At 31.9% G+C, this 16,310-nt stretch overlaps 1 protein-coding gene across 1 annotated transcript in view; it reads left to right on the top strand.

The window, feature by feature from the left end:
• Positions 1-14,644, top strand: part of LOC133174263 (glutamate receptor ionotropic, kainate 2-like) — a 41,896-nt gene extending 27,252 nt beyond the window's left edge. Inside the window, exons 6-12 of the mRNA XM_061309343.1 lie at positions 5,228-5,446; positions 7,376-7,480; positions 8,224-8,370; positions 9,010-9,228; positions 9,344-10,167; positions 12,158-12,344; positions 12,981-14,644. Coding sequence (XP_061165327.1) covers positions 5,228-5,446; positions 7,376-7,480; positions 8,224-8,370; positions 9,010-9,228; positions 9,344-10,167; positions 12,158-12,344; positions 12,981-13,142 — 1,863 coding nt within the window. The 3' untranslated portion in view covers positions 13,143-14,644. The remainder of the gene's footprint in view (positions 1-5,227; positions 5,447-7,375; positions 7,481-8,223; positions 8,371-9,009; positions 9,229-9,343; positions 10,168-12,157; positions 12,345-12,980) is intronic.
• Positions 14,645-16,310: the final 1,666 nt, after the last annotated feature.

Here is a 16,310-nt window from a genome sequence, read left to right as displayed (position 1 = left end):
TTATAAAATGCTTTACTGATAAAATCAATCATATAATTCTTTGTATCCAGAATCTGTGAAATTTCAAATTATTCCGACTCTAAAATATCAGTGTGTGATATTTGATAGCAATATTTAAGGAGGTTGGATTCTGCCATTAAATTATCACATTAAAATTTGTCACAACGAAGAAATTTCAAATTACTCCGCGTGTTCAATTATTTGACCTTTTTGCACTCAAAATTTTCATTTTCCTGGCATTAAAAATTTAACAAGCAAAAGAATCATTTGGAAGTAATGACATTTTACTGAATTTAAGAAAAATGGTTAAAAGTATCGTATATATTCAGAAAAGAAAATCAAAAGTGGGGGTCTGTGATGTTAATTTTCAGATATTACTAAAAAAGTGCAAATTTTAAGCTTAAATTAGGGCTATTTTTTCCTTCATTTTCACAATATATTTGCTATATTTATCAAATATGATGATAGAATTCATGACAGTTTATTTAATAGATAATTTAGGACCAATATAAAACAGTCCACTGCACAAAATAACTATGTGTGCAGACTGCATGTAAAAATAGGAATCCAAACTTAGCATACTTTAATACTTCGAACGAGAAAAAATGATCATTTTCTTCTAAAAAAACCTTCCGCCACAAAATATAGTTCCTCACTTAATGCTTTTGGTATGGAATTTAATCATGGAGTTTTAACTGAATATAGTTAAATTGGCATTGTAGAATCCAAATTTATTGTAAGAATTAAAACATTATGCAGAATTTTTGAAATATAGGTTAGGATAAAAATCTGCTCAAAAGCTCAGGAGCGAACCTCCTTAAGTTAAATGTTACACTATGGTAACCAAATAACTATATAGGAAAATCTAATACTTCAACATATTGATTATAATTTTAGGTTCATTGTGTATTATATTTTTCTGTGTCATTTGAGAACTTAAAAACATATGAGCATGTGGGCTTTGTACCTAGCCCTGTGTTAAATAAAGCTACTGATCAAATCTTGCCAAAACAACTAAAACATGCTAATTATAAATGTAAAGTATATCAAATCTTCATTATTTTGTCAGATGAGGCTTTATAACACATCATTCGAGGAAAGCAACTTTGTTAGGTGGACAGTATTTAGTTTAACGTCCTGTAAATTATCTTGATAAGTTGAAGTGTTAAATTTAAACCCACAAATTGAAGATAAGGAACAGTGATCGATCTCATATATCCTGTAAAACAATACAAATCGCGAAAAGTGCAAAAGCACAGAGGTAAGATCAGGTGCCTAGGAGGAGTTATCATCCTCTGTTGACTGTTCGAACCCGTGAGTCCTCTGTATTGATTAGGTAAACATCAGAGGTAAGATCAGGTGCCTATAGCTAGAAGTAAGCATCACTGTTTGAACCCGTGAGTCCTCTCTATTGATTAGGTAAACATCAGAGGTAAGATCAGGTGCCTATAGCTAGAAGTAAGCATACTCTGTCGACTGTTTGAACCCGTGAGTCCTCTGTATTGATTAGGTAAACATCAGAGGTAAGATCAGGTGCCTAGGAGGAGTAAGCATCCTCTGTTGACTGTTCGAATTCGTGAGTCCTCTGTATTGATTAGGTAAACATCAGATGTAAGATTAGGTGCCTATAGCTAGAAGTGAGCATCCTCTGTCAACTGTTTGAACCCGTGAGTCCTCTGTATTGATTAGGTAAACATCAGAGGTAAGATCAGGTGCCTATAGCTAGACGTAAGCATACTCTGTCGACTGTTTGAACCCGTGAGTCCTCTGTATTGATTAGGTAAACATCAGAGGTAAGATCAGGTGTCTATAGCTAGAAGTAAGCATCCTCTGTCGACTGTTTGAACCCGTGAGTCCTCTGTATTGATAAGGTAAACATCAGAGGTAAGATCAGGTGCCTAGGAGGAGTAAGCATCCTCTGTTGACTGTTTGAACCCGTGAGTCCTCTGTATTGATTAGGTAAACATCAGAGGTAAGATCAGGTGCCTAGGAGGAATAAGCATCCTCTGTCGACTGTTTGAACCCGTGAGTCCTCTGTATTGATTAGGTAAACATCAGAGGTAAGATCAGGTGCCTAGGAGAAGTAAGCATCCTCTGTCGACTGTTTGAACCCGTGAGTCCTCTGTATTGATTAGGTAAACATCAGAGGTAAGATCAAGTGCCTATAGCTAGAAGTAAGCATACTCTGTCGACTGTTTGAACCCGTGAGTCCTCTGTATTGATTAGGTAAACATCAGAGGTAAGATCAGGTGCCTAGGAGGAGTAAGCATCCTCTGTTGACTGTTTGAACCCGTGAGTCCTCTGTATTGATTAGGTAAACATCAGAGGTAAGATCAGGTGCCTAGGAGGAGTAAGCATCCTCTGTCGACTGTTTGAACCCGTGAGACCTCTGTATTGATTAGGTAAACATCAGAGGTAAGATCATGTGCCTAGGAGGAATAAGCATCCTCTGTCGACTGTTTGAACCCGTGAGTCCTCTGTATTGATTAGGTAAACATCAGAGGTAAGATCAGGTGCCTATAGCTAGACGTAAGCATACTCTGTCGACTGTTTGAACCCGTGAGTCCTCTGTATTGATTAGGTAAACATCAGAGGTAAGATCAGGTGCCTAGGAGGAGTAAGCATCCTCTGTCGACTGTTTGAACCCGTGAGTCCTCTGTATTGATTAGGTAAACATCAGAGGTAAGATCAGGTGCCTAGGAGGAGTAAGCATCCTCTGTCGACTGTTTGAACCCGCGAGTCCTCTGTATTGATTAGGTAAACGGAATAATCTTAAGTCAAAATAAATATGAAAACAATGATTTATCAATTACTATGAAACATATCAGTCAAAGAATTAGCGAAATGCGGACTTTAAAAGAGATTACAGTAATCCCTGTAACATCAACTTTACCTCGGTTTTCGAATTGATCGTATTCAGAGCATGCTCTAGCGTACCGATGAAATTGGGAGACATAATGTCATGTGCAGGTGATACTAGAATATTACTGCATATATAGGGGAAGTGGACGGACGATGAAAAAGCTTAAGTCGTCACGTTTGTCATATAGTTTAATTATTAGTTGGACACGAACATAAATAAAACAAAATACAGATGTAGGAGACTGGTGTGTCTTTTTAGTTTGAGTTCACTGGGATATATCTTGTCGAAAATGAAATAAAATTAACCATTGTGAATTTATTTAATGCGTCGATATTTGTAAATCTCCATTGAAAGCCGAGATTTCTTATCATGTAGAGGTAGTCGTTTTAGGGGGAAAAATCTGCTTCATAAGGATATAAGAAACAGGCCGGCTTAGAGCACAATTAATGCCCATTAGAATTCCAATAAGTTGTCGGAAGACCAGGTCTCCAGGAACAACAGCATTGTCAGTGGGGAACTCAAGCATCTATTAACAGGATTTTCAGATCAGAGTATATACGTGTAATTTTATGTAGAATTAAATTGATTTTTTTTAAAAAAGAAACTTTGTAAATGACAAAACTCAAAACTTCAGAGTTTCAATTTATTAAGAATGTATTTATAAAAGAAACAGTTGTCTATGATGTCAAAAAATCTGGTCTTTAATATACCGTGAGGAATGGCTGCATAAAAATTTAAAGGTATACTTGTTGATGCTTTTCATTTTGGAAAAAAAAGGTAATTTTAAATTTTCTTTAAAAAAAAAATTCTTGCTGTGTTTGAGATTTTAATTTACAACATATCTTGATTATGTTGTTGCCATGATTCTCCTTTGCAGCAGTTAATATTTTTGTGAGGAGTAAAGATAGGGGCTTTGTGGAACATTTACTAGATATGGAAATGCAATTTTATTGATAAGGAATCTTGTAATATTTTGGAATCCAGTTTAGGTACGGTAACTCAAATTCATTACCGTTGACTGGAATGTTAATAATCAAGTATTTCAAACTTAAACGTGATTTTGTAGAATTTCATCCTTTGAAGGGGAATAATGAGAATAAGTTGGGTTGCCAGATGAGGAATAAAATCCAAGTTCTACTAAAATGCTACTTATTAACCTTTCAAACAAAAGCTATATTGTTACAGGCTTTGTCAGATGGAACCATAACCACATCGTCCATGTAGTCATTCTAATTCTTTTATCACTTTCGAAGGATAAAATGAAATGACAGATATGAAGTTTTGTCGAGATTTGAAATTTCAATGTATACGATTTTTTTTTCATTAAATCTTGACAAGAAAATAATGTTTCGTAAACAGTTTTGTTTAGAATGAAATGCACTTCAAAAGATCCCGTGTGGTCACAAAAGGCAGAAGGACAGGACTTCACTTAAATTTGAAAGTAGATCCTTTATAATGTTATAAGAATTATATCTTTTATTTTGTGACAAGATGTTTTGCCGATGGTTTAATTGAATTAAGATATAACATGTAAAAATCTCTATTCCTAATTAAATTATTAATTACATTACAAAGATTTTGATAGCATTAGAGATATATTATATTGCTTGATATAAATTTATAGTCAATTTCCAGGATGAATATTAATGCTTTTGTTTTGTTTTTATTTTTTTCGGAAGGGATATGAAACGATATATAACTTTATTGATTTCAGATAAATTATGATGCAAGTTTATGATACTCTTGTTTTGAGGTTAGAAATTAATTCAACTAAAAGCTGTTTATCTGCTTTTGTGACAAGTTATATTCCTTATCTTTGATTGCAAGAAATGGCCATGAACAGGAAAAGTAAGGCACCAAAAAACGGGAATAGATAATCTTCTAGTAATGCTGTTCATCTTTGTACCTCGTCTCCCAGAAATAATCGACAGCCCACTGACAGTCATTTAAGTACAAGTTGTCGTGTGAATTGTACTCACCTTATACAACAGATTATAGAATGCGGTTATCTGGTCATAATGCGTTTTACTCATCATCCCTTTATACCGGAATCAATTCTTATCTGACGAGTACTTCAATATGCGCAGTCTTTCAATCTAAATTTATAATGTTTTAGCAAATTGTAACCATTAGTAGAATAGTAGATCTCATCTGCGATTTTATTTTCAAATGCCATTAACTGGTACTTTCTTGGCGATTTAATGGCTGTATTGACAATTTGAATGTACTTTCTAAAGGTAAACATTGCAATCAGCGGTATGAGTTTTCTGCGTAACCCAGGCTTCTATGCAAGGCTTAATGAAAAGTACCTCTTACTAAGTAATTAAATAACTTGATATTTTATCAGGCAAGTTATTTTATCAGGGGACAGACGTGGCAGTCTTAGATGATTACCTAGATTCCCGTGTTAACCTGACGTCACTTCTACTGATGATCAACAGTAACCCGGATGATTGTGCCTTGGAGAAGGGGAACGTATCTCTGTCTAATGCCGTCCTTCATGACGCTTTCAAGATTTACATGAACATTCTAGAAGAACATGTCAACAAAAACAGACTACAGATGAGGAAGGCTTTACGAAATGTACTTGGGAGAATCCATTTTATTTGAGTTTGAAATGCTTTAATTCTTTGATTTTGAGAATATTTTTATTTCTTTATATTCAATCATGCATACCCAATCCTTCCCATTTTGACCTCTTACTAATTTTGTCAATCTTTTCCAGAAAGATTTAGACTTGCGAAATGTGAGCAAAAATTTTCTATGAAGAGCACATAAATGTTGTTATGTATCAAACACCCTTTTTTCCTATTTTTCATTATCTCACAGTTTCTTTACAGCCTCCGAATGCATAAACTGAACAATTTATTGTCAGTTTGCACGACAATCATTTAGATCAGAAGCATGCAAAATCTACCACCTCTCCTTTACATGCAGCTATTATTGTTTGTTTCATGTTAGACTAATTCATTTAATTTATTCTTGCCCTACATACAACATACTGAAATAAGATACAATGTACATATACTTTTAATCATACTCCTTTTGTCATTCATTTCTGGTAGGATTTCAAAGTAACATCCGGTCTTTTGATTGATGCTTTATGTGTTTTGTCTATCAGTACGTCCTATCCCTAAAAAAATACTATAGTTAACTATAGTTTACCATAGTATCAAAGTTTTTTTTTGTACTATAGTAAATCAAAGTATTTCCATTATGGATTTCAGATTGTTATATGTTTTGTTCTTCAATTCATACATGCACATTTTTTATATTAATGGAACTACTATTGTATATTCAAATATTATTTCCAAATTTTACTACATTGTTATCGAATTTAAGAGATTTTAGGCTTTGAAATCTCAAAAAAAAAGTTCCAAAGATTCAGAGTAAATCAAAGTTTTTCTTTAATTAACTATAGTATTTTGTTTATTAGGGATATGCTCTTATATCTTACATTAAGTAAATCAGGCTGAAAGTTTTCAAATACCACCATATATGTTGACCCTGGCCTTTAACGGTAGTTTGATAAATCTGGTTACTACTTTTTAATACAGTATTTTTTTTATTTTACTTTTGTGATAAGAATTGATGAAATATATTGGTTAAGATTATTCCAATAAAGATACAATTTTCTGTATATACAGTCATTTTGGTACAAAAGTTTTCTAAGAGTTTCTCTATACGATTGTTTCAAACTTCCATATGATGATATACTAGTATTTTATGGTGATTTATTAAGGTTAAAATACCTTCATTTTTTAATACAATACTCCTTTTATATATCAAAGACTTAAAAAAAATCTTTTTACTTGTGACAAGAAAATAAAAGATTGGTACGACTAAACTAAATTTAGATGATATTATAAGGAGTTTCAAATATCATCGTATGGATTAATATTTTCTCTAATATACGAAATGTTTACATAACGTCTTACAAAGCAGGATGTGTTGACTGAATTACATAAAACAACCATTTACCCTGACACTTCACCTCATTATTGGCCTAGGCTCTAGGGTTTGACTTTGAGATTAGAGAGTTACAGGCACTGAGTTGTGGTTGTAGGTAGTTTGTAAAATATTTTATCTTTATATCTAATGTATACTAGATTAATTAAGATTAATATTTTGAATACCCATTTGTGTGCTGACCTTTAACATTTAATCTAGTTTAATACTTTGTAAAGATGGGTCTCGTCTTAAGTTTTTTTTTTATTGAGCACATTATTTAGGACTGATCACAAACATGATATTTTCATTTTATCAAATTTCAGTTTCTTAACAATCCAGCCATTCCTCTCGTCTTAAAAATTTCTTTTTTTTTCTATTTCTTTTACTTGCATGATTTGCTTAAAAACTAAAGTCCTTAACAAATAAAATATCAACATATTGATTTTAAAAACAAGTTTTTAAAACAAGTCAAAATTTATTTAATTGCTCATTAGGAAATGATTTCAAGACCATTATAATGAGGACATGTAACTAGATATATATTTTGGTGTATTTTTGTAGATACGTGTTGATGGCTGCACTGGTAAACTCTCCTTTTCAAAACTGGGTGTTAGAAATGAGACTTATCTCCAGCTAAAATCTCTGGCAACCGATCGAGATGGAATGGTGAGTAGGTCCTTCAATTATCTCAAAATGTTTCGATCTGAAGAAATGACAGAATTGTTAGGCAAGCATATGTCTGTATCTGTAAACATTTACATTTTGATAAAGCATTATTAGAAGTGAATAACAGAATCGAAACCATGATATACTTGTATATACAATTGTAGGTATTCAATTTTTATATGTACAAAATAAACGATTTATGAAAAGCAACTCACTATCTATGGTCATAAGCAATCTAAAGAAATTAAAAAAATGAATATTGATATTTAAAGATTAAATTTTTCTTATGTTGAATAAATGTGATAATGCTAAATATTCTGGAGAATGATTGTTGTGTTTTAGTGTTGTTAGATGTAACTTTGCTATATATATATATACTAATACACTGTACACAGAATGATATGGTGAACGACTGTTGTACATATATCTCCTACATTCAAAAGTTATGATTTTTTCAGAAATGGATTGCAAAATATATTCTTTAAGTATATATGGAGTGTAAAATATATACAAAAATGTATTGAATGTATGTTTGGTGTCATGTACGTGTACTTGGACGTCCTTAATGAAAAAGCAACGAAAGCATCGACTTTTTTCTATCCATGTGTTTTGTTAACGCTTTTTAATTATACATTTTTATATAAACTTGACAAGATGCATGATGTGTTTTTTGGCGCACCTGCTTCTGTTATTGTCTGTCTGAATGCACAACTGACTCTGCGCTTTTTCTGTCAATTTGACAGACATATTTATTTCAGTATGGGACTTGGAGGAGCGGCAAAGAGCGGTTATTGGAACGAATTCAGCCGTCGCACACATACAGGTCAATGATGAACAAGGACAACGAGAATGTATTTACAGATAATAGAATTAGAGTCACAACTAAACTGGTTAGTCCCTATCCATAATGAATATTGCAGTCTATTTGTTATCTACAGCAATTTTGTGTTTTCTTCAATTGTAAGGACTATATATTTTGTCACAGAGTTTTTAGGGACTCCTAGATAAAGTAGATAAAGTCGAGAATCTAGGGTAAAAAAAATCAGCACATGGAAAACGACATCAAACGTGATTATTAGCGTAATGAAAAGTTATTGTTCAAATATCCTGGCAAAGGTATTAAGATATTGCTTTCTTCCAAGTCCTCTGCTAGGAATAAAAAGGTTTTGGGGTGATTTTTTTGTGAATATTCAACTCAATACAAGTATTAAGCCCATTATACAATGCATAGATGAAGAATAAGTTTAAATGCATTAATAATAGAAAAATGGTTAGTGTATTCAGTTGGCAAAAAAATTAAAATTGATCATAGGGATTTTAAATTTTTAGTAGCAATATTAAAAAAATGTCTATAAAATATATGTCAAAGAACAGGACGTGTAAAATGCTAAATGTGTTTTTAATATTATTATTCATATTATTTAAATAAAACCAAGAATAAGGGGAGTTAGAACTTTAAAATACTGAGGGGTTACATCTAGTATTGCTACTGCTGTTACCAGTTTTATGTCTTTGATTTTATACCACAGGAGGAACCCTTTGTTCAGTGGAAAAATGATTCCGGGGGTGGTAATAAGACTACAGATATCGGGGACCAGCTCGAAGGATTTCTTATAAGTATATTCGAGAAGTTGGCAGAGGATTTAGGATTTTCTTTCAACATAAGCTTAGTACCAGACGGAAAGTATGGGAGCTACAAAGGCAAAGTACGAGGCTGGACGGGAATGGTCCGGCAACTCTTAGATAATGTAAATATTCCATATATAATATTCTTCTGATTAAAAATTGCCAAACATATGACTAATCTAGAGATATTGAATCTATCAATAGAGAGAATATAATATTTTCTTTTTACTTTTTCAGAAGGCTGATATTGCTTTGGCACCTTTCCAAATAACTCCCTCCCGTTCTAGAGTTGTCGACTTCCCAAAACCATTTATGACAAAAGGAACCAGTTTAGTAGTTAGAAAACCTGAGAGGAGTGTATCCCCTTTCCAATTTCTTATGCCTTTATCCCATGTTGTGTGGATTAATATTTTTGTGGCATATATATTCACTGCTTTAATGCTTTTTGGTGTGAGTCGTGTGAACTGTGATAAGCATGAAAGCTGTTTGAACAACTTTCGGGAGAGTTTCTGGTATATATGGGGAACTCTGTTACGAGGAAATTTGACACAATCCCCTACTGGTATATCAAGCCGGATAGTCAGCAGTGCATGGTGGTTTTTTTCTTTAATTGTGATTTCAGTTTATACAGCTAATTTAGCGGCTTTTCTGACCATTTCTAATGCTCACATACCTATCACCTCTGCTGCTGATCTTCCAAAACAGAATGATTACAATTATGGTACTGTAGAAGGAAGCCAAATAGAAAACTTCTTCAGCCAAACAAACATTAGTCACTATCAAGCTATGTATGCTCATATGAAAATAACAGAGGGAGCTATTGTAAGGAGAGTGGAAGATGGTTTCCAGAAAGTCCGCACAGAAAAATATGCCTTTCTTTGGGACTCCCCTATAATCCGTCATGCAATTTCTACTGATTGTAACTTGATGGAGATAGGGAGTCCATTTGACCTGAAGGGCTATGGCATGGCAGCACGAAAACATTCACCGCTAACTGAAAAGCTCTCTCTTGGAATTTTGAAATTAAACGATAATGGAGAGTTGTACAAACTGGAAGGAAAGTAAGTGTTGTCTTCATATAAACACTTTGAAAAGGTGTAGTTATCATATTTTTTATGGAGTACATTCCATTGTTTCATCAATATTTCATTGATGATTTTCCAACTTCCATTTTTTTCATATCTTTTAAACCAGCATAGCTAAGCTTAAGGATGATGTTTACTCAGCTTTTTGTTGTCAGAAACGGAATGCTATAACGTATAAGATGTTATCAATTTAGAATTTAACATTTTCTTATTTGAAGAAAATATGCAAGCGTATAAGTAAATTTATGGTGAAGCAGAGGATATTCTGACTGAATGTTAATTTTTCATTATTTACACATTGTTTTTCTTGCAATATTGTTCATTAAGTTATGATTTTATGTTAATTTCAACACCATTTTTCAAACTCTTTTTTTTTTCATTTTTGTGTGTTAATACTCGAACATTTTTTCAAATAATTGAATGGCATGCAATGAAGAATTTCAAAAATACGAACAAAGTCAATCCAGACAACAAATCTCAAGAGTTTGATCATTCGTCTCTTATAATCTAAATACCAACAAAACAAGGGCAATTAAAGTAAATTGAGATTGTTAATAGAGTAGAGGCTTATCATAAAAATGGTTAAAAATTAGATAATTGACAGAGGAAATCTGAATCGAATAAGTAAAACATTTAAACTTTGAACTGTTATTGTTTATTAATATTTAGCAGAACTATTCCATTTATATAAATTTCATTATTCAACGAGTTTTGTTGCTTATATTTTGTTAATAAAAAAGATATTGATTATAATGTTAAAAAAGAAAAAAAAAGAAAAAAAGAGGGATTTTCCGAGAAATATTCAGGGGCCACCAGCATAATATGTAGGTCATTGTTCTAGTTATTTGAAAGTGAATAATAACACTACAATGCTAGGTCTAGAATGCACAATAGGTGGTTTTTCATTCTTCTCAGTGGAAAGTTTTGGTCATCTGAGTAAACGTAATCCTTATGTGTTTTGAATTCTAACAAAGTACAACTTTGTAAATAAAATGTAAGATAATTGTAAACGGAGAGAGATATATGCTTGCTAGATTTTGTCAAAGTATATTTGCTCTTTATAATTCTGATGTTTCAAGAATGTGAAGACTCTACTTTTCCAAAAGTAAGATAGTACAAAAGCAATTATTCTGAAAAATGAATAAAAAGGTTCTTTTGATTGTCATAGTGCTGAAACATATAATTAAATTTCAAGTCTTAACAATAGTAAGGTACGATGACATTTCTGTTACTTATTTGCCGATATATATATATATATATATATATATATATATATATATATATATATATATATATATATATATATATATATATAATTTGCACTCAAATTCGTTGTACACAATCTGATTTGAGCCCTCCTTTGCTGGGTCTGCCATTAAATTAACAGTCAGTATTCAGACCTCAGTCCCTTTGATTCAAAGAGCTCATTGACTTGTATTATATTCTTTTCTGGTAGTTGCCAGTCGATGAACTGTTGGCTTTTAAAGCTGAGATGAGAGTGTGGTGAGGGACAGCATTGATAATGTAATTTTTGACACTTTTCACTGAGAGCCCCCAGGAGACGCTGTTTTAGATTCATAGGCTTTTTGGATTTTTTTTATTTGTCCCGAGTTCATCTTTCTCGAAGCTTGTAAATGTCATGGAAAAATCTTTTCGTCACACACTAATGTAACGTTATTTTACAAAACAACAGTTGGATATATGTTGAACATAAAATAACTGAGGGCACATCTTTAGTTATGAACTTGATCGTAGAATTCCTTTGGAGAATGACTTTTAAAAAATTAGATACAACTCTGTAATGCAATATACTGAATGTTTGAAATCTGTGACTCGCACTGACTCAAGACAACGAATTACTAGTTATTAGGATAATGATATAACTTTGGTTGTAAAGAGATGTCCAATTTATTTTTCATTTATGTAACTTGTTTCCAGTGAGTAAAACATAACCTTTATCATTTAGATGGTTTGGAATTCCTACCTGTCCAGACCCCCGTTCCAGCGCAAAGAGCCAAGAGATTAAAATGGGCGTGGCCTCTGGAATGTTTTATGTTTTGACTGGAGGCCTTGTCCTTGCTTGTTTTGTATTCATCATACAATTGTTGTATCATAAACGTTCCAAAAACCTAGCGCGAGAAAACAAACAAGAGGTATTGTCTCGTATCATTTTTTTCATATTTGTTTAAAAAATTTGCAATAGATCTAAGAAAATGTCTTAATATGTCCAAAATGTGACAGGATATTATTTCAAATTTAATTCAAGAAATTTTTAGATTAAGAAAGAATTTGGATCGATTTGGCTTTGAGATACATATAACACTTCATAAAAGATAGAGAACTTTCGGAAAATAAACATTGTTGAGTGGTTATCCAAATGAAATTTTAAATTTCGGTGGATGAGGGATTTAATTCGTGTGTCTTTTCACACCTCTAAATCAACGAAAATCAACCCCCACGAAAATTAGTTTATTCACAGTAATGTTGTGAGAATTTCAATACAAAGAATGTTTAAGAGGGCTGGGTGGTCGTGGCCATTTTTAGACTATATTGATCTCCTTTAGAAGAAGAGCTCCATATAAAGATATACAAAAGTGATCAAATTTTAAAACTAAAATGTATGATTTTTTTTCTTTGCCAAATGATAGTTGACAGCTTAAGATATCATATCTTAAAAAATAAGTTATATCTGATGGTTAATTTGTTGACCCCCCAGCCTCCTTAAATATTTATAATTCTTACTATCTGAAGGTTGACATTGTAATCACAGATTCCTTTCATTATTTCAGCAAAATAAGGCAGAAGAAAACAATGTTCATAATCACACGGACAGAAATACCTCTTCAGAACTCGGCAAGGACAGAGATGATGAACTTATAACTGTATTAACAAGAACACTGAGTATCGGTGAGAATTCGGTCCATAGTAGGTGGCAAGGAGAACATTTATAACAACATAACACAAATGTCACAACGTCTTCCACACACACGTGTTTTCTTCATAATCATAATTTCAACATTTTCTTCATTATTTTTATCAGGATGTTTCCCATATGTCAAACACTGTATTCAAATGACTTCTTGTGATATTGTATAAAGTTGTGTTGAAAACGATAAAAAGGGAAATATGTGACGTTTATGCAAACTGGCTGATCTAGATGCCAGTGATGTAAGATTTTTTGTTTAACATCTCAGGAATTAATCATTTGTTTTATTGTCTTTGTTTCATTTGAATTATTTTTATTATCTTTGACGAACAATCTGACATCATTTTTGTATTATTATTTTTGCGTCACTGGTGTGGTGATATGATATTTTTGATTTGCATCAAATCATATACATGTATGATCATTTTGTTGAAGCGATTCAATTATTAAAGAAATAGTGAATTATACATTTAATCGATAGCACATCTAATGCAGTAATTAATACTTATAGAGTCAGGATTAACAAGATAATGAAAGTATTTCAATGTTTACATTTTGTATCATGAAGAATCTACAATAATAATTAATCTTTGTCAAGTGCAATCTCAGAAGGAGAAGAGGCCATTTTATATTGTAAGCCGTAGATTTCAAATTTGTTCTTATTAACTCGATCTTAAATTTCGAATGATTGATAATACATGTTTTTTAATTAAAATTAATCATAGTTATCTGACATTTATAGGGAGAATAAGAAAAAATGTGCTCACTAAGATTTATAATTGTTGTCCAGTAATTATTTTATTTTAATTAAAATTATGAGGAGTCCAATTATTGAGCAATTGATGGTAATGTGTTCATCTATCACATACGTCATTGTACCAAATGTAAATAACTCAGAAAAAAACATATAAAACTGTGAGCTAAATTAAATACTGAAATATTGAAAACGCACGAACTTTAACCATTATTCTTTTCGATGGTTGTTTGAACAGCTCTAGATATGAGAGGAGTTCAATTTGCTGTCAATTGTTCACAAGCTAAATTTGTTTCTGCAATTATTTTGTCAATGTTACAAAATTAAATTTGCTTTCTCATGTGATTTCTGTAATTTGACTCTCTAACTAACAATTTATTAAGTTCGGTTAGCTTTTGCTTTTTCTTTTACATTCAAGCATTTGAAAAAACGATGGAATAAATTGGTTGGTCTCAGTATCGTAGAAATTAGATTCGATTCTTTCTTTTATTAACTTGATTAAATGAACACTATTCTCAAAATTGTAAATATTATCTTTAAAGCCTCTTAGAACTTAGTTGAAATTGGATTCCTTTTGAAAATTCCTATCCTATCAATTAGTGCTACATTAAGCCTCACTAATAATCATTTTTGCTGCATTTTGTCACAACACAAATCATTTATGAGCGTATTAGCTAAGTTTATATTCAGCTGAGTACTGTACTTTGTAAAGAAGTGAATGATATCTGAACTTTTGATGAAATTATGTGCCTTAATAAAATGTTTTTCTTGCACTGTTTTATTTTATTAATTGTTTTTAGCAATATTTTTCAATGTATTCAATAAACATAAATTTCAATGAACTCTTTCAAGGCATTTAAACTATTCTTTACTTTTATATGTAAGCGATTTCAGCTGGTCTAATATTTTTTTTTAACTTTTGTGCTCATGAAACAACACATTCGTCTATGTGATTTTACCAATCAAGAATTCAATTCTGAAAGGTTAGCAATGATATCAGGAAACATCAGCTGGTAAAGAATTATATTCTCTGTCACATTGTGATGTAGATATGTCTCCAAAACCTTGTAGAAAATACTTAATGTGCTAGTGAAATGAAAAATAAAACCCCGCTTCGAGTACACGTTACATCATGTGACTGATGAACTTCCTCTGTCTAATCTTGATTAATAGTCACAGTTTTATGCTGGAGCTGAAATGGATCCACTTTACAGTGTTGGAGTTTATATCAGTAGTCCAAACGGTTAGACTAATTCATTCTTATTTTTATCTCTCTTGTTGCCAATAAACCCTAGAGAGGTCGCTTCAAATCATAGGGGTCAACTTCCGGCGATTAGTAAGGCAGAGTTGAATAAATCAAAGTAATATTTTTTCTGATCGACCATCATATGACTGTAGAGATTGATCGAATTCATCTGTAAAATATTGCTCTGGCTCTTGCTATTGATTATACAATTTTCTACTTACTAAACGAGACCTGTGTCTTCTAGGTGGGTAATAAATACCACAGAGTTATTAATAAAAGCAAGGGGTAAAAAAGTGAATAAAGAGTACATGAACTATACTTATTTTGAAAGCAACACTGCGTGTTTAAACAGTTATAAGAAATTTCCCTTTAAACATCCCATAACAATACAGCTCTCAGCGCTCATATAAATTACTTGGTCTGTTACCATGACCACGATTAAATGTAATGCACTCTTAAATCCATTAATTAAATAGTTGTTTCTTTTAGAAAATCTGTAAAATATATCAGCTTCAGAAAATTTAACGCATTTGACATTGAATAACACTTTAAGGATATCAAGATAAAGTTTATCCCAAGTCATAGCTAAAACATTACAGAATAAGTTATTGCATCAGAAAGAGGTTAATTCTGACATAAGTGTCATTGTTTTTAACATATTGTGAAAATGCTTCGTTGAAATATTTTTTTCTCTGTTAGAAAAAAAAAATTTATTGTTAAGGGTATCTACAAATTTGGTATTCTTATACCGGTCGACAAGGGATGTTTACTTCTCCATGGCACCTGGTCTCACCACACAATTTTTCAGGGATCTATGATTGCTCTGCTCTTTATTTGTATAGTTTATTTGGACTTCTGAGCATGTTTACTGCTCTTTATTTGCATATTTTATTATGTTTAACAAGAAAAAAAATGCTGGAATACCGGGGTATTTTAAACGTCATAAACGTGTCTCATGGAGACTCATTCGATCTGAGTTTCAAGTTTATAGAAGAGGCGGACTATATCAGACTAATCTTATCATAAATCACATGATCATTTTGGCAACGACATCTTTCACAGCTTTCTGATTGGAATTACCACAGAATTAAATTACAGTATAAATTCTTAATAAACAATGTATTTTATTTATTTCCCTTGCGAAAATATGTCAGGAACAAATATTTCAATATGTTGGTGGCCTTTTCCTCAAG

This window comes from Saccostrea echinata, unplaced genomic scaffold (genome assembly GCF_033153115.1).
Source record: "Saccostrea echinata isolate AGI-Se365-2 ecotype Australia unplaced genomic scaffold, CSIRO_AGI_Sech_v1 ptg000057l, whole genome shotgun sequence".
NCBI lineage: Eukaryota > Metazoa > Mollusca > Bivalvia > Ostreida > Ostreidae > Saccostrea > Saccostrea echinata.
Note: the sequence above shows the minus strand (reverse complement) of the source record. Positions and strands in the feature narration are given on the sequence as shown.